The sequence below is a fragment of the Oncorhynchus mykiss genome, chromosome 4, assembly GCF_057628025.1.
Source record: "Oncorhynchus mykiss isolate SJ-2025 chromosome 4, ASM5762802v1, whole genome shotgun sequence".
Classification (NCBI taxonomy): domain Eukaryota; kingdom Metazoa; phylum Chordata; class Actinopteri; order Salmoniformes; family Salmonidae; genus Oncorhynchus; species Oncorhynchus mykiss.
In genome coordinates this window covers 80,145,186-80,168,573 of record NC_143025.1, presented here as the reverse complement: position 1 = coordinate 80,168,573, position 23,388 = coordinate 80,145,186, and the positions used below count along the sequence as shown (strand labels likewise).

Here is a 23,388-nt window from a genome sequence, read left to right as displayed (position 1 = left end):
CAGCTACACAGAACTAACTCTCCAAAAGCAGCACTCTACCTCTTCATGTGGCCCAGGTGTCCAGAGACAACCCGTTGGTAAAGCTCTATGAAGCGGTCTAGTCTGCTGTAGTTCAGCCATTCAAAAAGCAGCAGCACTAAAGCTCGGTGTAGCCTGCTCCAAAAGAGTCCATCTCTATCCAGAGGAGAATGTGTGGAATGAAAGCAGGCCTTGCTAGGTGCCTGACTGCCTATTAGGACAGGACCACTGGTAACACCCACAAGGTCATGGTCCATTGGACAATATTTGCAGGACAACCTTATCAAAAGCCCTCGTTGGGCCCATTGATGTGACCAGCTGTTATCACGACTCTGAGCTTATCGAACTCGTAAAGAACATAGTAACACAAGAGAAAGGAAACAAAGGTATTACATGATCAGAGATAAGTGTCTGCCTGAATGTAAGCGGTCTGACAGAAGACACAGGGAAGAGTGAGAGGTGTACAGGACACACTATCACTGCTGAAGCAGTTGGCTTGCGTGGTTACTCTAGACAGAGTTGAATGTATAGACAGAAACTAAAGCAGCTCTCCACTTTGCCCCAGCTCTTAAACACCAAATGTCGCATGTTATTTCAAACCCTGCATCTAGGCCTAAGTACTGCACGGGTCCTGTCCTTTTCACGTGGTGTAGCATAGCTTATGTACTTATGAAATCTGCTGGATGTGCATACTGCACACATACCACATCTATAATAGTTTGCCATGGACAGCCAACTGCATGCCAGTCACCCACAGTAGTAACATTATAACACTGCATAGGATTTGCATGCGCCAGTGCTGATATTGTCCATGAGAAATGCAGGGGAGGGTAGGTGGGTTGTAATGTAGCTCTCTGCCAGCCACCCGCTTATCTGGCAACCGGCAGCATCCTGAAACAAGGACCTGGCAGCATCAAAGCCTTATCTCTGGATTACCCCCTAAATATAGACACTTGGTTTAAATCCAGCGCAAAGTCAGAGCCCTTTACGTCCACTGTTTGTTTCCACGTCTTGAGCAACGCTGTCGGAGGTACATTTTATAGCATGGCAGAGCAGTTGAGAGGTACAGAGACTTGCACAGAGAGCGAGAGATAGTGATGGTGACGTTGCTGTGATTTACATCAGAAAATAATGCAAGACAGCTTTTGGAGATGGCAGGCAGCTATGCTAAAGCTTACCAGGGTTAAACCTGGAGGATAAGCCAGAGCTGGGGGTAATGGGACATGGGTAAAGGGACAGGGGCCAGCACATACATCAGTTGGGAGGGCTGAGAAACCAAACCAATGCAGGATTCAGACCATTGCCTATGTAGCTTGATTTATTTTCAATTGTGGAGTGAACAGAGACAAAATATGTGTCTTTGAATAGGCCGAGTTAAGGCTAGCCGAGATTAGGTCCAATCGTACCTTTGAAGGCAGGCAGCTTCTGCAGCTCTCTGTTGTTGCTGAGGCTGAAGCGGGACGAGCTCTGCCTCTTGTCCTTCTTGACCGGCGTCTGGGAACCCGGCTGCTTGCCCTTCAGCAGCTGAGTGGCGGGAGGGACGCTGTTACTGCCTTTCCTATTGGAACCCTGCTGTGTGGAGGGGGGGGGGGGGGGGGGGCATGGATCAGAGCCTGCACCAAGGTTTGTTCATTCGACACCAAACAAAACAATGAAACGGAGGGACTATTCATTTTTATCTAATTTCCAAAGATTTTTCCCTACTGAACAACCCCGTTTAGAGTCGTCCCGGTCCCCCCTAGGTTAGATATGAAAACTGGTAAATGCGGGCAGTTTCTTATAGTCTTGTCCCACCAGCCTGCTGGGATCCTTTAAATCACCACATATACACCTGACAAGGCTGTCTTTCCGCTATGGAGTTACATCAGAAAGGGGATATGTCAAATTCACTGAACTCAACTAAATGTTGCCTTTCACACTACAAGACAGGGGTTTAGGGTTTTAGGCCTTAGTGAGCCGCCGACTGTCTAGTAATGGGAGGAATAAAGCTGCTGGAACACATGACGGGCCTGGATTACTGACCCATGACACAACAGAAGGTCTTCTCTCCCGCTGATTAATTTACCCAATATGTTAGCTTCCTAACTGTATACCTTCATAGCGGTGTCAGCTTCATATACTGTATTAGCTTCATACTGCAGCTGGTCAGGCCCTTGGGTAAGAAAGTGGTGTGGTTCGCACATCCAAAAAACACAGGAGACAAGATAGGAAATAAGTCTAGCTATATGTAACCAAAGAGGCAGACATGGCTGTTCAGAAACAAGCAGAATAAATATCAACAAACTTCTCTGCTTGCATCTATCGACCTGTTTAACCCAACTCAAACACTGAGAAGGTCGTGCCAGCTCAGGCCACTGGCGCTTAAACAAAGGGTATTACTAAGCCTGAACCAGCCTGTATAATATGACTCCCATGATTTCATTGTCATCATCCCATTGACGTCAAAAGCTTAGAACCCCAGTGGCCACAAGCATCCCAGAGGAGAGCGGAACCTGGCTGTATGCAGAGGGGTTGGATTGGGTTGTGGGAGTAATACAGCGATTTCAATTCGACACAACGCTGGCACATTAGCAGATCGGCTGCATGGCTGATGACACAGAGTACAGATAGATAACCCTGGATTACACCCCCAGAGAGAGAGAGGAGGGCAAACCGTTTCTATGAGGGCTTAATCACTGACTGGTGTATGTTCCTGTGGATTCATGGCCATATCTACATCTTCAGTACATCTGATTTTAACTGACATAGCTAGCCTTCTTAAGTGGTCTCAGATCACAATGGTAGTAGCTAATGTTCTGCAAGCATTCTTTATATTCTGACACAGTAAAGGGATAGTGGCTACCATGTTTTAGAAACGGACAACCAGCCTCTCTACATGCGAATCAGGTTCATATCCACTGCTTGGGTAGGCCAAAATGGCATCGAAATGTTTGCAATATATATATATATATATATATATATATATATATATATATATATATATATATATATATATATATATATATATATATATATATATATATATATATATATATATAGTTTTTGGTGCTGTAGTAGCTAACGTTAAGTGTTTATCTTGCACATTAATAGACAGGTTCTCAAGAGCTAGCGAGGTGTTCAGTTACCTCATGGTCGTTTTCTTGACCTCCAGTTTTTACAACTTTTCCCGACTCCTGTAAAGAAAACATATTTTAGACATGCCTTATTCACAAGTCATTTAAGTCATGTGTAGGGACAGGGGGAGCAAGTTGACTAATGTCAAACGCTAGCACTTCTTCATGTTTACATTCCCAAGCAAAGCTAATATTTGACAGTTTTGTTGAAGTTGAACAAGTTTAGTAACTTTAAGTTCACTTTAAATTGTAGCTAACGTTAGCTATGCGTTTATGTCCCTCAAATCGTACTGTACTTTGTGTTACAAATAATCTGACTAGCTACATGCAACTAGCCAGCTAACGGTAGCTATCCAAGTTAGCATAGCTAGCTAACATTAGCTAGTCATAATGAGACATTGCAAATGTCGAGTCGATGGCCGCCTGTTCGTAGTTTAAAACATAAAACAAGTTGTTGTACATTCCACTACTCGTATCTGCGGTTTTGCAAGCCAACTTACCTTCTCTTTTTTCGCTTTATTCGGCATTGCAAAAATGTAGCCGCCCTCGTTCCCTCTCTGACGCTCTCCAGAAGCTAAAGCCTAACAACGTTTAGCAGTTCTTCTTCTTTGGTATCATGGCGTTCGCACATTTTGTTTGTGCATGCCGCCACCTACTGTGCGGTAGTGTGTGGTAGATCACGTTATATTTTGTGATACAAAAACAAAAATGAAAGAATTTCACCACCAATTAACCTACACCCATGTAACCTACCACTATTTAATAAAAATCACCCCCACATTTCACTACTTCGCCCCTTACTGATCCTATACCAGGCTGACGGCCTGGGAGGGTGTTCAAAACCTTATGTCTTCTGCAGTAAAACCTCTACACCCAGTGGCAATATTAGCATGGGGTGGGAAGAAAAAAAGTAATAATGTTTTATGCATGCCAGCAAAGCCACTCTACAATACTAAACAAAACATGCATTGCACTGTTAGGGACTACATATAGCTGTCCCAACAGCAGAGCTTTATTTTAAGCCCCATGGAGTAAATCCTTGCTATCAGAGGAGCCTTGCCTGGCAGCCAAACTATTCATTCAGCCTCATTTACTGCCTTTCAAAATAACATAGCTGATATGGCTGACTTGCTTAAACAAATGTGGTTTCTACTGACAATTGAGATGTACAAACTATGGCATAAGGGAACTATGAGCGGATAAGAGGCAATCCGTAATTTCAATTAAGACAATAATGAGCGAGCTAAAACAGACATAGTCGATATAACTTCTTCTTCTTCTTCTTCTTCTTCATCTATGAGGTTTAACGGCTAGACTGGAGTACAACTCCCTTATACTTTACTTGAAAAAAAAAAAGTACTAAATAAATACCCTCTCACACTATACTCTATAATCTCACCTCATGCCATTACCCTGAAAGGATGAGACATCACCACTTAACACATCCTGTAACTCTTCTGCTGTCAAGTCTCGCACACCCAATTACCTCTGCAGCTGCCACCACAACCTCAATTTTCTGAGACTTCTGATCCATCCCTGCAGTACAATTAATAACCATTTTTATAAATGCTAAAAGTCCAATCTTACTGAAACGTATTTCACTTTTTGGCCTATCCCTCTGTACTGGTATATCTTTACTACTCTCACCACTCCTCCCCCTTAACCCACCTTCCTCTACTTTCTTCACTGCCTCTCTTCACTACTCTAACCCTGGAAACCTCAACCTGCCTCTCTCGCACGGGAATTTTCTGATTCCCAACTCAATGGGCGCCCCTACAATTTCCACAACTTTCCGCAATACTACACATTCCTTTGTCTCATGCCCTTCTGCACATTTCTCACACCTTGGACCCTCCCTCCTACACACTGCTGCCACATGTCCATAAGCTTGACACCTGTAACGTCTTAATGCATTCGGCACATATGCTCGTACATGATAACTTATATATCCTAACTTCACTTTGTCAGGCAAAGACTCAACTTCAAAACTCAAGAACAGACAATGACTCTTCTGTTTCCCCACTCTCGCTACCCTGTCTGTGTCGCATCAAACAACAGGCATCACATACACCGGGAATCTTTGCCCTCAACTGGTCAACGTTTATATCTACTGCTACCCCAGTTATCACTCCTTTCATTGGTTCCCTTTTCTCGAGAACAAAACAATTCACTTTTCTAGCCTCCATTAGTTTTACTTCGAAAGCATTCTTCCTATGCCCAACAGAAACACAAACAATTATCACTAAACCACTTCTAGTTCCCCTCACCGATTCCACATGACCCAAGTCTTTTTCGCCCACCTTGTGAAACCACAAATGGATCAGCCAAAAGGCAGGAGTCCACTTTTTCTGTAAGCTTCACTTCTACTGTAACAGACTCTTCTTCATCCTGATCCTCGGTGCATACCTCGATCTCCATAACTTTACCGCACCTACCACCTCCGATACTTCCCCCTCATTCACTTCCATTTCACCTCCTGTCTTCATCTCTGTCTCTGATTGGGAATCATACTTAGGTAGCCTTTTTCCCACCTGTGTTGTGGGTAGTTATTTTCTGTTTTGTCTCTGTTACCTGACAGAACTGTTCGCGTTGTTACTTTGTTCAAGGGTTTTTTTTAAAATAAAAATAATTGTGGTGCGCTCTGTGGGAAGTGGGCATCCAGCCAGGACAGGTTGTGCCAGCTCTACGCTCGAGACCTCCAGTGCGCCTCTACGGCCCAGTGTATCTGGTGGCTGTGCCACGCACCAGGCTTCCAGTGCATCTCCCCAGTCCGGTGAGACCTGTTCCGGTTCCATGTACCAGGCCTCCAGTGGCCCGGAGCCTGTAGTGATGTTCCATGGCACAAAGCCTCCAGTGACAATCATGTCTGGTTGTGATACAGCCTGGAACTGAACCAGGGTCTGTAGTGACACCTCTAGCACTGAGATGCTGTGCCTTAGACCACTGCACCACTCGGGAGCCTAAGTGTTGTTCATGATCAGTCCAATCAAAGCTACGGTAGATATAATGTGATATGAGTAATTTTATCTTTGGCCAATGATCCTGCCCCTTCTTGGATAGGCACTTCTAATGTAAATCTATGGCAGCACCCAAGGGGGCTTGAACTTTCTAGCTCTCCCTGTAGATTTGGCGGTGACGTAGTGTCCCATGAGTGATGAAACACTAAGATTACCAACCCCTACGCTCTGTATTTTCCAGATGGCTGCCCCTCCACCACAGAAAGCACTTTATTAACTCAATATATATATTTATCCATTGTTTTCAAACTGATGCGTATTAATGCCAAAATAACATGCAAAACAGGTGGGGCTCAAAACATGTGGGGCTCTGCATCTATTTTCTGTGATTTACATTCCATTTCTGTGGTACAGTTGATAACCAAGGCAAAGAAGCCAACCTTACTGAAGCACAAATTCATATCACTGTATTGGCCTAGGCCTACTGCTCACCTTTGACCATTCATCCTGCGCTCTCTTCACTGCCTCAGCATGACACATTCTCCTCTACTCTGACCCTGGCAACCTCAACCTGTCTCTCTTGCACTGGGCACTTCTGATCCCCAGCAACATCGGCACCCTCACAATTGAGGCATTTTTTTCCACCAATACTACACATTCCTTTGTCCCAGGCCTCCTGCACTTCTCACGTCTTAGAATCTCCCTCCTACACACTATTGCAACATGACCATAAACTTGGCATCTGAAACACCTTAGCGGGTTTGGCACAAAATCTCTCACGGGATAACTGACATCTTAACATTAGTTTATCAGATTAAGACTGCTTCAAAACTGAAAAGGATAGATGATGTCTTCTCCGTTTCACCATGCTCGCCACCGTGTCTGTGTCGCACCAAACGACGGGTGTCACAGACAGGGAATTTTCCATTTCAGTTGCTGCATCTTAACACCAACCCAGTAATCACTCCTTTCAAAGGCGCCCTGTTCTGCAGAACAAAGCAAGTCACAGGTCTTGTTCCTAGGCGTGTGATGAGAAGAGCCTGCTACCTCTGGACAGAAGTCACAAGTCATCTTTGAGCTATCTTCACAGATTTAACAGTACACAACTTATTTTCTACCCAGCCTGAGACTACATATGGATCAGCCAAAAGGCAGGGATCCACCTGCTCCAAAAATGTCACTCCCACTGGGCATGAATCATCCTTTGCATGATCATCGGGGCAAGGCTCGGACTCGGAAGACTTCACCACACCTGCCACCACAGGTCATTCATCCTCACTCTCATCAGGTTAAAAATCTGAGCCATCAGAGACAACAGAATACAGTTTGTACTTGGCCATTCTTCATCAACACATATCTTCCCGCTGCAGCCAGCTCTTCTCATTCTTCGCTGCCATTTCCATGGCATTCTGTTCACCATGCTCATGTCGCGCCTTCACCCACTGTACTGCTTGCAGAGCATTCACTAGTGGCTTTTCTCCAATACCCAACTTCTGTAATTCACTAGTCTGTCTGTCTCTGGCCTCTCCATGCTCCCAAAATGTGGGCTACTCTGCCCATAGAACTTTGTGTCTCACAACTTGTCTGGATGAAGCATCATCAGAACATTTTTGCCTATCCTCGCCGATTATATTAGGCTGCTAACTGTCAGGCGACTCAACGTCTCTTTTTTAACAGACAGTGCTCGAGTGTGCATGGGAGCACCAACCCATTGGCACCCGCCCTGCTGGCAAAACACGTTACAACTGCAGCTGGTTGACATCAGTCAAGTTGGATGGGTGTCTATCTGGCTCCTACTCCATCATGGCAGGTAGATAGCAGTTTTTATTTTGTATGGTTGTAAAAAAATAAATAATTTTCAGCTGCTGGAGACATATAGCAAATAGTATGTGGCTGGTACTAGTATTGCAGTTCATGTTTAATATGCCAACTATCTCTGTTAGTCTGTTGGGATAGCATAGTAGACGCAGATGCCATGAAAGTGCATAATGTTGTGTTGCATATTTATTCTGATTATGGAGTTCTTCTCCTTCCATTCATGGTGTCTATTCATAGGCTATGAAACTGTGTAATTGTTATCGTAGACAATGATTGTAATGCAGTATTTGTCAGCACCGTAGGGGAGAGTGGGGTAAGTTGAGCCAAACGGGTAAGTTGAGACACCCACAAAATGTATAATTAATAATTTGACCAAATATTTAAAAGGTAATTTCATGGAATGTGTGGAGGAAGAAACATGGAAAAAGTGGTAAGAAATTTCACCAAGTCAAATTAATGTCTTACAAGTGTCATGAAACCTCTAAACCAAAGTAGATCATTTTAAGGTTGTTTTTTTCATCAGTTGGGTTATTAGTTTCAATGTGAGGTGTTAAAATCTAGCATGAAAGTGCATCCTTGTAGCTTTGTGGGCTAATTTAGTCAAAATGTTTGCCTTGGGGTAAGTTGAGCCAATGGCCTTGGGGTAAGTTGAGAAAATGTGTAAGCCAATGGCAAGTTGAGCAAATTGAAATGTTTTCTTCCAAGGGATAATTCAAGGCATTATCACTTGGGAAATGAGTTAACAGGGCCTGCCCCATGTTTAAAGTGTAAGGTGTTAAGGCTGCGTTAAAATTAAGGCAAAAAAGCACTTGTGATTGTGTTGAATTGAGTTAGGTAAATAAAGAATATTTTAAAAAGTGGTAATATTTAATTCAGTACAGAAATGTGTAGGTGGCCTAACTTATGTTGTACCGTGGCTCAACTTACCCCAGTCCTGTAACGGTTTTCTAGGTGAGAAGGAGAGTCGGACCAAAATGCAGCGTGTAGATTGCGATCCATGTTTATTTAACAAACGAAACACGAATCTAAATACAAACACTACAAAACAATAAACGTAATGAACGAAAACCGAAACAGCCTATACTTGTGTAAACTAACTCCGAACAAGGACATCAGGACACTAAGGACAAACTCAAATAATATGGCTGCCTAAATATGGTTCCCAATCCGAGACAACGATAAACACCTGCCTCTGAGAACCACTCCAGACAGCCATAGACTTTGCTAGATAACCCCACTAGCTACAATCCCAATACATACACACCAACACCCCAAGACAAAACACACCACAATACAAAAACCCCATGCCACACCCTGGCCTGACCCAATACATGAAGAAAAACACAAAATACTTAGACCAGGGCGTGACAAGTCCTGGGATAAGTTGTGCCAGGAGACCAGTTTTTTGGACAAGCTATGGTTTTCAAAACTGTAATGTTATAATGAATTCTGAGATATGTAGACATCTTTGTTAGAAATAATACTTATGGCCTCCCGTGTGGTGCAGTGGTCTAAGGCACTGCAATGCTGTGCTATCTGTGCCACTAGAAATTCTGGGTTTGAGTCCAGGCTCTGTTGCAGCTTTCCGCGACGGGGAGACTCATGGGGTGGCGCACAATTGGCCCAGTGTCATCCCGGTTAGGCCGGCAAGGTTGTCCTTATCCCATTGTGTACTTGCGCAGTGCACAATGACATGGTCGCCAGGTGCAGTGTTTCCTCCGACACATTGGTGCGGCTGGCTTTTGGGTTAAGTGGGCATTGTGTCAAGCAGTGTCGGCTTGGTTGGGTTGTGTTTCAGAGGATACACAGCTCGACCTTCATCTTGCCTGAGTCCGCACGGGAGTTGAAGCTTTGAGACAAGACTAACTACCAATTGGATACTATGAAATTGAGGAGAAAAAGTGGTAAAAGTAAGAAATAACTGATTTCCCTTGATGGCAGGATGCTAAATGTAATGGTTTTAATCAACTTACCCTACTGACAGAAGAAGCTGTACACCATTATAACTTGAGTATTTGTACAGTATCCAACTAAACCGCTAGAAAAGCTAATTTTATTCGAAAACACAAATAGCAAAATGAAGCAATGCAATTGGTTAACGTGGTACTTTTATTCTTTGGGTCCCCAACATTTGAAGTTCGTATCAATTCGAGAATATATTTACAGTCAAGTCATACAGTCAACACACAAAAGAACATTGGAATGTCAATAAATACAAAAATGCTTGATACAATTCAAGATACAAAAAAAAAAAAAGGTCAACAGGCTCTTGTTTTTCTTCAAAAGATTTTAACATTTAGGGGAATTAATCTGAACTGCATGTGGTCAATGCGGGTCAAGGGATTTTGGATCAAGTAAGAGGGCAAGGGGGGGGGGGGGGGGGGGACATTCCAGGGTTATGAACAAACAAATTCATCCTGTCAATACTACTAGTGCCAAAGCTAACTGACATAGTTACAGTAACACAGCAGCTGAGCAAGCTGGTCTAGTCAACCTCCTCCATCCTGGATGTATCCTCATCTCCCTCCAGTGGAGGCATGTCCTCGATGGGGGCTGAAGTTGGCTCCTCAGGGGTCAGCTCATCCTCGTCAATACCTGGACAGGGGAAGGGGGGAGGAATGAGTCACGGTCAGTTACTGAAGCTTTAACAAGGTTCTCTCTCATATCTAGGCCACTTAATGTTAAGTATTGTATACTGGAGGGCTAGATGGAGACAATATGACCTTATTGATTACACCAACATGGGTCCTTCAGATCAGAAAACACAAAAGGACTACAGGCAAAGGGGTTACAATTGATCACAAAAATCGTCCTTGTTTGAGCAAATCAACTAACCCAGGCCTAGCTTTATCATCCGGTAGATTCGGTTGGAGTGTGTCTGAGGGTCATCTAAGGTGAACCCAGAGGACAGTAGAGCCGTCTCAAACAGCAGAATGACCAGGTCCTTCACAGACTTATCATTCTTATCAGCCTCTGCCTTCTGCCTCAGGGTCTCCACAATGGGGTGGTCTGGGTTGATCTCCAGGTGTTTCTTGGCAGCCATGTAGCCCATGGTGGAGTTGTCCCTCAGGGCCTGGGCCTTCATGATCCTCTCCATGTTGGCCGTCCAGCCGTAGGTGCTGGTCACGATGCAGCAGGGGGAGGAGACCAGGCGGTTGGACACTGTCACCTAGGGGGGGGGTAGAATAGGTTGGTTATTAGGAGGATGATTAGAACAGCATTGAATCAGGCAATCGTTGTACTGTCAGTGAGCTTGTAAATAAAGTGGGGTTTATTGGTGACATTGAGGTAAACATTTTCCTTATCATAAAGGGCCTCTTCAGCAACGTGATATCTGTAAGCAGTGTGATTAAGCGTTCTCACCTTCTCAACTTTCTTCTCCAGGATGTCCTTCATGATCTTGCAGAGGTTCTCAAACTGAGACTTCTGCTCTTCTTGTCTCTTCTTCATGTCCTCATCCTCAGGCAGCTCCAGACCCTCCTTGGTCACAGAGACCAGGTTCTTGCCATCGTACTCCTTCAGCTGCTGGACACAGTACTCATCAATGGGCTCAATCATGTAGATCACCTCCAGGCCAGCCTTGCGAAGGCGCTCCACGAACGCGGAGTTGGCTACCTGGTCTTTGGTCTCGCCTGGAACATGCAGTAGGTAAAGCAACTTGAGCAAACAAGTTCCTACCATCTGACAACCTATGAACTGGGCTGTACAGTGAGGAGTGTTTCCTCACCAGTGATGTAGTAGATGTGTTTCTGGGTGTCCTTCATGCGTGTGACGTAGTCCTTCAGGGAGACCATCTCGTCCCCTGAGGCTGAGGTGTAGTAGCGCAGCATGTCTGACAGCCTCTTACGGTTCTGAGAGTCCTCATGGATACCCAGCTGGGAAAGAAAACAGATTTAAGTTAAACAACAAGTCACCCAGAAAGTATCTTGGTGCGTTACGAGACTTTTACATTTTCCAGGAAGTAACCCAAATTTCTGACAAATATGATATCTAGAAGGGGCTTGTTTGTTGCCTTGTGTCAGTAAGGTAAACGTCCTTTAAGAATAGAGCCAGATTTCACATAATTCCGGAGGACATGAAAGGTGTGCCCCCTGCAGATTGTTTTAAGGTAGGCCTTGGATTCCAAGTTTAGATTTATGCAAGCACTAACAATATGCCATAGAGGCTGACCCTAGTCATGCAAACCCACTTCAGCAAGACAGAAGATGGTGGTAAGGAGCACTCTGAGCGACAGGGCCCTAAGCAGCTTATATCAGGTTTAGAGGAGACAAGATGGAGAGGGGATCAGACAGGTGGCGACCAGTTAAAGGTTAGTGGAACATTCTTCAAAGAACAAAGAATATGACATAGTATCCACCGAGATTGTCTCCTACATCCTATTATACCATGAGATACAAGATGACTGTCGCAAACTAGATTTAGTTCAGGCTGACCTTGAAGGTAATGTTACAATGATGATAGCTGATGTGTGGTGAGCATGTTGGCACAAAACGGTTGACATGTGCCACCCATGTGGTGGGTGCTGCTGTTACACATCAATTGTCAGAAAACTAGTGAAAAGCTCTGTATAAATAATATAATCCATTATTACTATGTTTACAGTGTCACATTAGTATGAAACTGACCTTGATGTTCTTGGAGAACTGCTCATAGTACTTCTTGTAGTTCTCTCTGTCCTCTGAGAGTTCTGTGAAAAGCTCTATACACTTCTTGACCAGGTTCTTGCGGATCACCTTGAGGATCTTGCTCTGCTGCAGCATCTCTCTGGAGATGTTCAGGGGGAGATCCTCAGAGTCCACCACACCCTTGATGAAGTCTGGAGAGAACGACCAAGACAATATGGGTCAGATGAGATTATAGCTGTGTTAATCATTCACAGACCTGCTCTATGTGAGCATCTACTTCAGTTCTGTCTGACTTACTGAGGTACTCAGGGATCAGATCGTCACAGTTGTCCATGATGAAGACCCTCCTGACGTACAGCTTGATGTTGTTCTTCTTCTTCTTGTTCTCAAAGAGGTCAAAGGGCGCACGGCGAGGCACAAAGAGCAGGGCACGGAACTCCAGCTGGCCCTCCACTGAGAAGTGCTGTAGAAGAAAACAGAAGGTCAACTACTAACTAAAACAAATCTTCATGTACATGTATACTGTATGCCATTATGAAATTAGCTCAAGCATTATAAACGTACCAATACTGGTACTACCTATGACTACCTACAAATCAGAGTGAAACTTTGTAAATAAACAGTGTGGAAACATATTCTGTTGGCCAATATAAATAGAATATCCTCACCTTGACAGCCAGGTGTTCCTCCCAGTCGTTGGTCAGACTCTTGTAGAACTCTCCGTACTCCTCGTTGGTGATGTCATCAGGGTTACGAGTCCAAAGGGGCTTGGTCTTGTTCAGCTCCTCCTGGTCAATGTACTTCTCCTTGATCTTCTTCGTCTTCTTCTTCTTCTTCTTGTCCCCACATGCGCCGTCATGGCCATGATCATGGTCATCCTCCTCGTCCGAGCCTACGTCCTCGATATCAGGTTTGTCCTCCTCTCCTTGCCCATCTTTCTTCTCCTTTTCCTCCTCCTCCTCCTCCGCCTCATCATCACTCACTTCCTTGTCGCGCTCCTTCTCCACCTGAACAGAGAGGATCATGGGCATGTTAGGGGACAGAGTTAGTGTACAGGAAGTTATTTTTAGAGGGTAGTTGGCAGAAATATTTCATTCACTGTGTTTCACATTCGATTTAAAAATGAAAAAAGTGAAAAATGTTATCAGCATCAATTTATCGTCCAATCAGTTACTTGTCCAATCTGAAATCTATTCCTACCCCCTCCCTTGACCTCTTATGCAAATCTGAAAGGATCCTTGAGATGTACTTCCAACAACGTAGTAATCACTCAGTGCAGTTCCCACTACATTAGGGGTTGATTTCACACTAGTTACAATTTAATCCACTCACGCCTACTAGTTCTTACAAAGAGTGTGATGGGGTATCCGATGAACTGGGAGTGCTTCTTCACGATTTCTTTGACCCGTTTTTCCTCACAATATTCTGTCTGGTCATCCTTCAGGTACAGAATCACCTTGGTGCCACGACCAATAGACTCAGCTATAGGAGAGAGACATGAGAGTCAAGTCAGCGTTTAGGACAGACCATACCAGGAAAATAATCTTAACATTGAGTTAAGTGGTACAGTTCACTGTAAAACTATAATCTGTCTTTACCTGACGTGTCGACTTTGACGGTGAAGGATCCGCCAGCAGAGGATTCCCAGATGTACTGCTCATCATCGTTGTGCTTGGTGATGACAGTCACCCTCTCAGCCACCAGGTAGGCGGAGTAGAAACCCACACCGAACTGCCCGATCATAGAGATGTCAGCTCCAGCCTGCAGGGCCTCCATGAAGGCCTTGGTGCCAGACTTGGCGATGGTTCCAAGGTTGTTTATCAGGTCGGCCTTGGTCATGCCGATGCCGGTGTCAACCAGGGTCAGGGTGCGCTCCTCCTTGTTGGGAATGACCTCGATCTTCAGGTCCTTGCCAGAGTCCATCTTGGTCGGGTCTGTCAGGCTCTCATAGCGGATTTTGTCCAGAGCCTAGTAGTCGATTGAAAATAAATAGGTCTAAATACACCTGAATTTTGATTTCACACCGACCTCAGCACAAGATTAACAAAACTCTTAATTATATGTAAATGTATCCTGCAGGCTACGTCAATATTTTATTGTGTTTAATAAAACATGAATTTAAACAATCTAAAGATACTTCAAATATTAATAGTGGTGCAATAAACTAGGAATGTAAGTAAAATGCCTGTGTATTTTATGAATTGTCAAATAATACTAAATTACCAAGAAGTCTAAGTGCTTGTGGTGTCTGAAGTACTCACATCTGAGGAGTTGGAGATGAGCTCCCTAAGGAAGATCTCTTTGTTGGAGTAGAATGTGTTGATGATCAGCGACATCAGCTGGGCGATCTCAGCCTGGAAGGCAAAGGTCTCTGCCTCCTCCTCCATCGGAGCGTCATGGGCTTCTGGCATCTGTGGAGACAGACACACACTCTGAGAAGGAGACAACACACCAGATTGTCTTCTGACAGGTTGCGTCACTCCTTGGACTGTCAGTGCAGCCGAAGTTGTGCAATCTGACGTCACCGTCAAAAACACATTTTTCAACTCCACCCCAAAACAGCTTTTTAGCAAAGAGTTATTTCCTCAAGCAAGAATTTTGCTAGGACTGTCTGGGAGTGGTCTGAGTGGGAAACTGAAAACTAGCCATTATTGGCAGAGAGGTTTGGAAGTATCTTTCTTATTGGCCTATTAAAGGTGTACTATGTAGAAATCACTGAACCATTTCCTGGTTGCAAAAATTAAAATAGTTTAGCTAATTTCAGTTCATGTGACAAAACAAGTAGTGTCGAGAATCATTGTACAATCTAAACTGCCGTGAAATATATTTTCTATAACAATTTTATGCTGTTTGAAGCTGGTGTACAAAACCAAAAGTACGATGCAAAATCTAAACTTTAGGGAAGCATAACAATAGCGCACATAGAACAGATCTACCGCTTCTTAGACTTGCTTTCAATGAAAATTCAGATCATTAACTCACATTTCTATATGCATTTGGTCAGGTCACCCAAAAAGTTACATATTGCATCTTAAATAATTTACCACCTGGTGATGTCACCAGGCAGGCCAAAACTCCATCCCACCAAAACAGGCTGAAATGTCAGGTGTTCTTTTCAAACCGCTCTTACACTAAAAGGGAATTATCATAATTTTCAAAATGTCACAGTATTATTCCAATCTCGGTGTGGAAATATATAAAACACAGGAAATCATGTTTTTGACAGCACTGGGCCTTTAATGTGCGCACTAGCTCGTGCACCTGCATGGAGTTCCGTAAGGGATTTATAGTTTAAAACAGACAGATGGTGTGTGACAGACTGTCCTCGCTGTTCCTCACAGCTGCATTGACTTCATGACCATAATCCACCAAATGCAAACCATCAGCAGAGAAGCCACAGGTCCTTGCCACATTTGAGTCATTTAGCAGATGCTCTTATCCAGAGTGATTTACAGTTAGTGCATTCATCTAAAGATAGCAAGGTGAGACGACCACATAGTCATAAATATAATCCCCCCTAAAAGTATGAACACTTTTCCAAATGTCTCCCTCAAAATGTAATAAGTATATTCTTACATTTTACATAGCTTATTTCATAGAGCAAAGTATTCAACAAAATAAACTGAAATAAATTCATTGTAAGGAAATTACATCAATGGATAATTGTCTACTCTGAACAGGCGCACTATAATATAATCGAATATTCTACATTCCACACTGCTGGTAGGCTATGAAAGTACCAGCCATAATGACGATGCGCTAATAAGCAACAGTTACTTTGACGATGAATGAGTTCTTATATATAAAAAATAAAACTCATTCATCGTCAAATCTCAGTGTAATCTGACCGAAAGCACGTGGCTTGAAGTAACATCGGACAAACATGCTCCACCTGCCGGTTGGTACGGTAAATAACATGATTCTAGAACCTACCAGCGCATAATCCGTTTCTATCTATCATATCGCAATCTCCTCCTCGCGACTGTGTATTATAACTAGTTATGTTTATATTTATGAATTTCCTACTTGAATAAATATTATCCAAATCGTGATGAATAGTTATTGTTTAGTAAAGTGAATGAAAATAATTTTCGGAAAATGATCAAAGTGTGACAGACAGTCAAGATCCATGACGGGATATACTGCAGGTTTTATAGGTCAGCTTCATAACATAATGAATGCAAACGTATGGATGGTGGGCTATGCTGAAATAATGTAAGGTAATTAGGAAAAGTACAATGGAATTCATTGCAACAAAATAATGTTTTGGATGGATTTTTCTGATGGCAAAGAAATTAAATATAATCTATATATTTCGTTAATAGACTGGACTACCACTGACTGTATGACTTGGAGAGTGACACTCATCTTACTGTTGGAAAATGTTATTTCATTTCTTACCTTACTGTGGATGGAAATGTCCCTGTACTCTTCTTCAGAAGTTGGTTCCTGACCAAACACAACCCAGCCAGCTAACGCCAAAGATGGGGAGAGGAGGACAACTGGCAAGGTTTTATACCAGCTGAGTGTCTTCGAGAAATCCTCAGCTTCTAGAACCGTCTGGACTCTTCCAAAACTGTGCTTCTACAGTGTGTAGGATGAGTGTGTGCACTGAGAGGAGCGATGGAATGTCAATCAAACGCTAGAACTCTGTCCACGCCCCTCTTGCATTCAATTCTGTGAAGGCGGGTTTATGGGCGTGGCGATATCAGGGTTCATTTTGTATTTTATTTGTTTAAATCAGGGTTAATACCTTCATATAAACAAACAGTCATTGGTACAGTACATACCAATATAGTGTCCCTGTGTTGAATTTCCACGACAATATCATGACATGTTCATCATCATGATAACTCAAAAGAATTCACAAGAAAACAAGATGTGAAATACTGTCATTACAGGGAGCACTTAGGAGAGGCTAAGGTGATGCAAAATAAATAGTCCATTCATCCATCTCTGAGATATTAAATTTGTGTTGAATTATAAACATGCCAGACATCACAATAATCCAGACTATTTGAAAAAGAGGATTCATCAACCAGAAAGAGACAATGTAAGATATTTTTCTAAATACATCTTTATTATAAATCTTGTCGTTTTTCATAGAAAATAGCTCACAGTTACAAAAAGACAAGTCAAATCCCTGTTGACTTGACATTAAATAGCCTATTATTAAAGTACAGTTGAATAGGGTATACTATATGAATAGGCAGCCGGTATACTATGTGATTATGGTAGTGATTAATTATGATTGAATAAATACAATACTTTCTCCACAGCTTGACAGTCATGGAAAATGTAAATTGGAAAGTCTATTTGGGACAAACAAAAAAATTACTTACAAAATAAAGAGTTAAAAGGCTCTTAAATAAAATGATGTACTTCTGTAATATCTTTAGTCAACTTCCTCCATTCTAGAGGTGTCATCATCTCCCTCCAGGACAGGCATGTCATCCTCACTGGGCTGGAGGATGTCCTCCACTGCTGAATCATCATCATCGATGCCTGTAGATGGGAAGAAATAGCCTTCATTAGAAAACCATCTTCAGTTGGTGTACTAACTGCTATTCAGGCAGCCAAAGTATGGAAAAAGCAAAAGCCATATTCCTTACCATTGTACTACCATGATATTTCTGTCAGTTACTTGGTGTTTGCAGCCCTGTCTGTATATTGCTCTAGGAGGAGACTTTCAATCCCATCAACCAAGACAAAAGCTGAGGGCGAATAAGCTTGATCAACTCACCCAGGCCAAGCTTGATCATCCTGTAGATGCGATTTGCGTGGGTCTGAGGGTCGTCCAGTGTGAATCCAGAAGACATCAGAGCAGTCTCGAATAGCAAGATGACCAGGTCCTTCACGGCTTTGTCGTTCTTGTCGGCCTCAGCTTTCTCTCTCAGAGTCTCGACAATAGGGTGGGTTGGGTTGATCTCCAGGTGCTTTTTGGCTGTCATGTAGCCCATGGTGGAGTTGTCTCTGAGAGCTTGAGATTTCATGATCCTCTCCATGTTGGCTGTCCACCCATAGGTGCTGGTCACGATGCAGCAGGGGGAGGAGACCAGGCGGTTGGACACTGAAACCTGTCAATATTGAAAACAGATGATTAGTAGTCATAGTGACGATTGTTGTAAGTAGTCTGATATTAAAAGGTGAAGACACTTTGCAGAGGGATTAGGTTCAGGTAAATTGTGCTTGTACCTTCTCAATTTTCTTGTCCAGGATGTCCTTCATAATCTTGCAGAGGTTCTCAAATTTAGAATTCAGCTCCTCCTGTTTCTTTTTCTCATCCTCATCCTCAGGCAGCTCCAGACCCTCCTTGGTCACAGAGACTAGGTTCTTGCCATCATACTCCTTCAGCTGCTGGACACAGTACTCATCAATGGGCTCAATCATGTAGATCACTTCCAGGCCGGCCTTGCGGAGGCGCTCCACAAAGGAAGAGTTGGCGACCTGTTCCTTGGTCTCACCTAGAAGAGGATACACAGTTATTAACATTTGGATTGCCCTGTTTCTTTCTCAAGTTTTCAATGTAACATTGATTTAACAAAGGACAAATAATGGAGAGAAAAAATGTAGGGAAGCTCACCAGTAATGTAGTAGATGTGTTTCTGGGTGTCCTTCATGCGGGAAACGTAGTCCTTCAAGGAAACCATTTCATCACCGGAGTTGGAGGTGTAGTAGCGCAGCATGTCTGACAATTTCTTGCGGTTCTGAGAGTCCTCATGGATTCCCAGCTAAAAGGCACACAACGATGGAAGATGTTAATGCTAAAGCTCCCTCAAAAAGAGAAGGAGAAGTTTGGGAGAAAATCTGTAGTACCTTGGAAAAGCCATTTCAAAGTGAGGAAGAGCGTACCTTGATGTTCTTAGAGAACTGCTCGTAGAACTTCTTGTAATTGTCCTTGTCCTCTGAGAGCTCGATGAAAAGCTCTATACACTTCTTGACCAGGTTCTTGCGGATCACCTTGAGGATCTTGCTCTGCTGCAGCATCTCTCTGGAGATGTTCAGGGGGAGATCCTCAGAGTCCACCACACCCTTGATGAAGTCTGGAGAGAACGACCGAGACAATTGGTCAGACATCTTACTTACAGCTTTATTTGAAGTCCTGATTGAGGTAGGTGCTCAGGAGGTATCCATGAAAGGTTTAAGGAACAGTACTCACTGAGATACTCTGGCATCAGCTCGTCACAGTTATCCATGATGAAGACCCTGCGCACATACAGCTTGATGTTGTTCTTCTTCTTCTTGTTCTCAAAGAGGTCAAAGGAAGCCCTCCTGGGTACAAAGAGGAGAGCGCGGAACTCCAGCTGGCCCTCCACTGAGAAGTGCTGTGGGAATAAAAAGATAAACATTGACTCATACAGTCCTAATAATATATTAATTCATAGGTTGGATCAAGATAAACCCATAAGGGTTGAGTTTTCGGGTTGCTATCATGGACTCACCTTGATAGCCAGGTGGTCCTCCCAGTCGTTGGTCAGACTCTTGTAGAACTCTCCGTACTCCTCATTGGTGATGTCATCAGGGTTACGGGTCCAGATAGGCTTGGTCTTGTTCAGCTCCTCTGCGTCGATGTACTTCTCCTTGACCTTCTTCTTCCTCTTGTTCTTGCTGTCCTTGGTGTCCTCGTCCTCATCAGAGCCGACGTCCTCGATCTTGGGCTTGTCTTTGTCCTCAGCTGCAGCATCTTTATCAGCCTCCTCATCCTTTTCTCCCTCCTCAAGGTCCACCTCCTTCTCTCTAGACTTCTCCACCTTGATGAAAATGTTCATGTTATTAAAACGTTTTAAGAAATTGCTTACTATAGGGAGCAATGTTTGGGTCCACTATTATCGAAAGGTTACTTTCCTAGTTTATACAGTATATTTCAGTTAATCTCACCAATATTTTGTTACGACTAAAGAAATATAGAGCTCTATTAGAACTTACATAGAGTGTGATGGGGTAGCCAATGAACTGGGAGTGCTTCTTCACAACCTCCTTGACGCGCTTCTCCTCACAGTATTCAAACTGGTCCTCCTTCATGTGCAGGATCACTTTGGTGCCACGGCCAATGGACTCACCTTCAGGTCGGACAAATCAGACTCACACATTGGATCTAGGCTTACTACCTTTAGAATGACATTGTTGCACAGCAGATTCAAGTTATGCAGGAAGAGGGTTTATAGTGTTGTATTGGAGAAATGTGTTTGTGGTAGCATATTAATCAATGCTGTTGAAAAGGCTTACCAGTGTCAACTTTGACAGTGAAGGAGCCACCAGCTGCAGACTCCCAGATGTACTGCTCATCATCGTTGTGCTTGGTGATGACAGTCACCCTCTCAGCCACCAGGTAGGCGGAGTAGAAACCCACACCGAACTGCCCGATCATAGAGATGTCAGCTCCAGCCTGCAGGGCCTCCATGAAGGCCTTGGTGCCAGACTTGGCGATGGTTCCAAGGTTGTTTATCAAGTCGGCCTTGGTCATGCCGATGCCGGTGTCAACCAGGGTCAGGGTGCGAGTGCGCAGGTCAGGGGTGACCTCGATCTTTAGGTCCTTGCAGGAATCCAATTTGGTGGGATCTGTCAAGCTCTCGTATCTGATCTTGTCCAAAGCCTGTCAGAACATGAAAAAAAGAGGTCACAATGGTAAAAAGAAGTCTCTTGGTTGATAGCTTGAGCTAATTTAACAAGGTGGTTAGCATGCTAACTCTGAGCTATAACTTGTTTTCTCTATTGGCTCAGAGTGCAGTGTATGAGTGGTTGGTTACTAAGGTAAAATGTTACATGGGACAATTCAGCGTTATGATTAATCTACTCACATCTGAGGAGTTGGAGATGAGCTCCCGAAGGAAGATCTCTTTGTTGGAGTAGAAGGTGTTGATGATCAGCGACATCAGCTGGGCGATCTCAGCCTGGAAGGCAAAGGTCTCCACTTCCTCCTCCATGGTGTGGCTGGCTATCTCTGGCATCTAGAGAAACAAAATGGCAGACATTGAAAGATCTTTAATTGTACTTTTATTATCCTATGAATGGCTGAATAGCCTTGTATTAAGGCTATTCAGAAGAAAAGCACTTTAGGCTTTTTGCTGCATTTTGCAATAAGTCTTGCTTCAGCGCAATTGAAGAAAATAAAACTTATAGAAGCTTACAAATAGTCAATGCAGGAAATGTTGCCTATTTAAAGCTTTTAACATCTGGAGACACCTGATTTTTTCTAGAAAGCCTCAAGTCTAGTCAGCCACATGGCAATGAGAGATAGAAGTGCTGAGGAAGAAAGGCAGCTGTTATACAGCCCTCCATTGGAGGCTCCTGTTGCACAGGCACCATCTGTCAATCAAGGCCTCTGCCATTTGAAAAGAGGGTGGAGTTTACAGAATCTTCACACCCCCTTGCCAACAGCTGTAGTGGTGCCATGTGAATGTGACTAAGATGATGTAAGACTTTTGTCTTGAATAGAGAAATGTTGAGTTTTATTGTGTCTTCAGCATGGAATTGTCCTCTCTACTATAGGGTTTTGTGTGTTATTTAATTTCAGCAAAACTATTATAGTTGCTCTTAAAAGTCCTGATTGTTTTAAAGCACTGATATACTGAGAAGTATTCATCAAATGCCATTAACATTTTTCCCCATTGAAGACACTTTTTCCTAAAGCAGCATCTTGTCCATAAAAATGATCAAGGCTTCATAAAACTACTTTTCCCAGATCAATGCATCTATGAATCCATCATTGCCCTTCGCTTCAAACTGACTATATTCATCTTATAGGTTCTGGTCTAAGACACTTTGAGGTCTGATAAATGCATTCTTTAATAACTTGTTATAGGTAACTTGATTGTAATTGTTCTCTGTGCCGTCTGCCAAGCCTCTCTTCTCGTCCTTCTCTTCAGCTGCCATGTCTCTCTCTCCCTCTAACCAGGGTCATATTCCATGTGCTCATCTCCTAGCATGCTCACACAAAGGGTTCTACCAGACCCAGGAAAACGGTCTGTTAAATTCTCCCCACTGATTTAATGCTATTTCAGATGAATACGGTTCAATTCTTCCCCGGTATACATTATTCCGTATGGAGTACCAACATACTGTAGGCTGCTTGTTTCCTGCTGGTCTTTCACCTTTATAAAATGAATGCATAATGTATATCCAGAATATTTTCTATTGACCTTCCTTACACTCCTGAGTTGCAAGTAGCTATTAATTTGGTTTGCCTTTCATCTATCTCCCTCTCCCTCTTACCTTGACTAGATAAGAATGTGCTCCTGTGCTTCACTTGGCGTTTTCTGATCACTGTAGATTGAATCTCAGAGCGTCTCTGCTGTTCCTTTGCAGATGAATCTAGTATTTAAATCTCTGTATTTCACTGGTCCTAATCCTCTATGGATTCAGGTGAATGTCCTCTCACTCGCTGTATCTGAGGACCCCTGGGCCTGCTCCTGTCTTTTTATACAAGAGGCGCTTTCTCGAAGCTCCCATTCAGAAGCTTCCAGAAGGAATGCCCAGTCCCACTACAGTATAGAGTAAGAGGGGGGGGGGGGGGGGGGGGGCTAAAGAAAGTACCAGTAGGGTGAGGGTGATAGTGAGAGCTGTGAGGGGTCTGTCGCCGTAAACCACATGTGTCCTTATAGGGCAGCACAGTCACAAGGGGTGCCTGTCACTCAGGGGCCAGAGGCGTCCTGATAGCGTCTGTCAGGCCTGGCCCAGCAGGCCCCACCATAGCCTTTCCAACCACCTGCTCCCACCAGAACCCTTCGGACAGACAGACGCAGGGCAGAAGGCCTCCGAAAAGATAACAGGCAACACGTCTTTTTTTGGCTAGTGAGATTGAGAAAGAATAGCTGATGTGTTAGAGTAATGGTTCAGTTCCAGGCCACGGAAACTGTG

The 23,388-nt window shown here is 43.5% G+C and overlaps 3 protein-coding genes across 4 annotated transcripts in view; all 3 read right to left on the bottom strand.

Moving 5' to 3' along the window:
* Positions 1–3,986, bottom strand: part of ppp2r5cb (protein phosphatase 2, regulatory subunit B', gamma b) — a 40,466-nt gene extending 36,480 nt beyond the window's left edge. Inside the window, exons 1-3 of one of the 2 annotated variants that reach the window (XM_021600920.3) lie at positions 3,632–3,986; positions 3,144–3,191; positions 1,425–1,587 (exon numbers count right to left, since the gene is read on the bottom strand). In XM_021600920.3, coding sequence (XP_021456595.2) covers positions 1,425–1,587; positions 3,144–3,191; positions 3,632–3,658 — 238 coding nt within the window. In that variant the 5' untranslated portion in view covers positions 3,659–3,986. Of the gene's footprint in view, positions 1–1,424; positions 1,591–3,143; positions 3,192–3,631 lie in introns of both variants that reach the window. The other variant, XM_021600919.3, reaches the window with a different exon arrangement.
* Positions 3,987–9,999: 6,013 nt separating this feature from the next.
* LOC149984152 (heat shock protein HSP 90-alpha-like) lies at positions 10,000–17,064 on the bottom strand. Its single transcript, XM_021600916.3, has 11 exons — positions 16,933–17,064; positions 14,793–14,942; positions 14,130–14,499; positions 13,880–14,013; positions 13,200–13,538; positions 12,829–12,994; positions 12,532–12,722; positions 11,634–11,781; positions 11,270–11,538; positions 10,742–11,075; positions 10,000–10,501 (listed from the first exon to the last, which is right to left on the bottom strand). Exons 2-11 carry the CDS (start codon positions 14,940–14,942, stop codon positions 10,392–10,394), a joined length of 2,211 nt encoding a protein of 736 aa, XP_021456591.3. The 5' UTR covers positions 16,933–17,064; the 3' UTR covers positions 10,000–10,391.
* Positions 17,065–17,592: 528 nt separating this feature from the next.
* LOC110522488 (heat shock protein HSP 90-alpha 1) lies at positions 17,593–23,103 on the bottom strand. The gene is made up of 11 exons (XM_021600917.3): positions 22,744–23,103; positions 21,330–21,479; positions 20,758–21,124; positions 20,458–20,591; positions 19,974–20,282; positions 19,691–19,856; positions 19,384–19,574; positions 19,115–19,262; positions 18,727–18,995; positions 18,275–18,608; positions 17,593–18,036 (listed from the first exon to the last, which is right to left on the bottom strand). Exons 2-11 carry the CDS (start codon positions 21,477–21,479, stop codon positions 17,927–17,929), a joined length of 2,178 nt encoding a protein of 725 aa, XP_021456592.1. The 5' UTR covers positions 22,744–23,103; the 3' UTR covers positions 17,593–17,926.
* Between the last annotated feature and the right edge of the window lie 285 nt (positions 23,104–23,388).

What these genes read in the sequence shown, in the direction of transcription:
- LOC149984152 (XM_021600916.3), bottom strand. Translation starts at nt 14,942, where the DNA reads ATGCCAGAAGCCCATGACGCTCCGATGGAGGAGGAGGCAGAGACCTTT. An exon ending in TCATCTCCAACTCCTCAGAT is followed by an intron (nt 14,500 to 14,792) that starts GTGAGTACTTCA and finishes ATCGACTACTAG; the next exon opens with GCTCTGGACAAAATCCGCTA. An exon ending in AGTTCTCCAAGAACATCAAG is followed by an intron (nt 11,782 to 12,531) that starts GTCAGTTTCATA and finishes TTTCTTTCCCAG; the next exon opens with CTGGGTATCCATGAGGACTC.
- LOC110522488 (XM_021600917.3), bottom strand. Translation starts at nt 21,479, where the DNA reads ATGCCAGAGATAGCCAGCCACACCATGGAGGAGGAAGTGGAGACCTTT. An exon ending in GCTGATGCCAGAGTATCTCA is followed by an intron (nt 19,575 to 19,690) that starts GTGAGTACTGTT and finishes CGTTCTCTCCAG; the next exon opens with ACTTCATCAAGGGTGTGGTG. An exon ending in TGGACAAGAAAATTGAGAAG is followed by an intron (nt 18,609 to 18,726) that starts GTACAAGCACAA and finishes CAATATTGACAG; the next exon opens with GTTTCAGTGTCCAACCGCCT.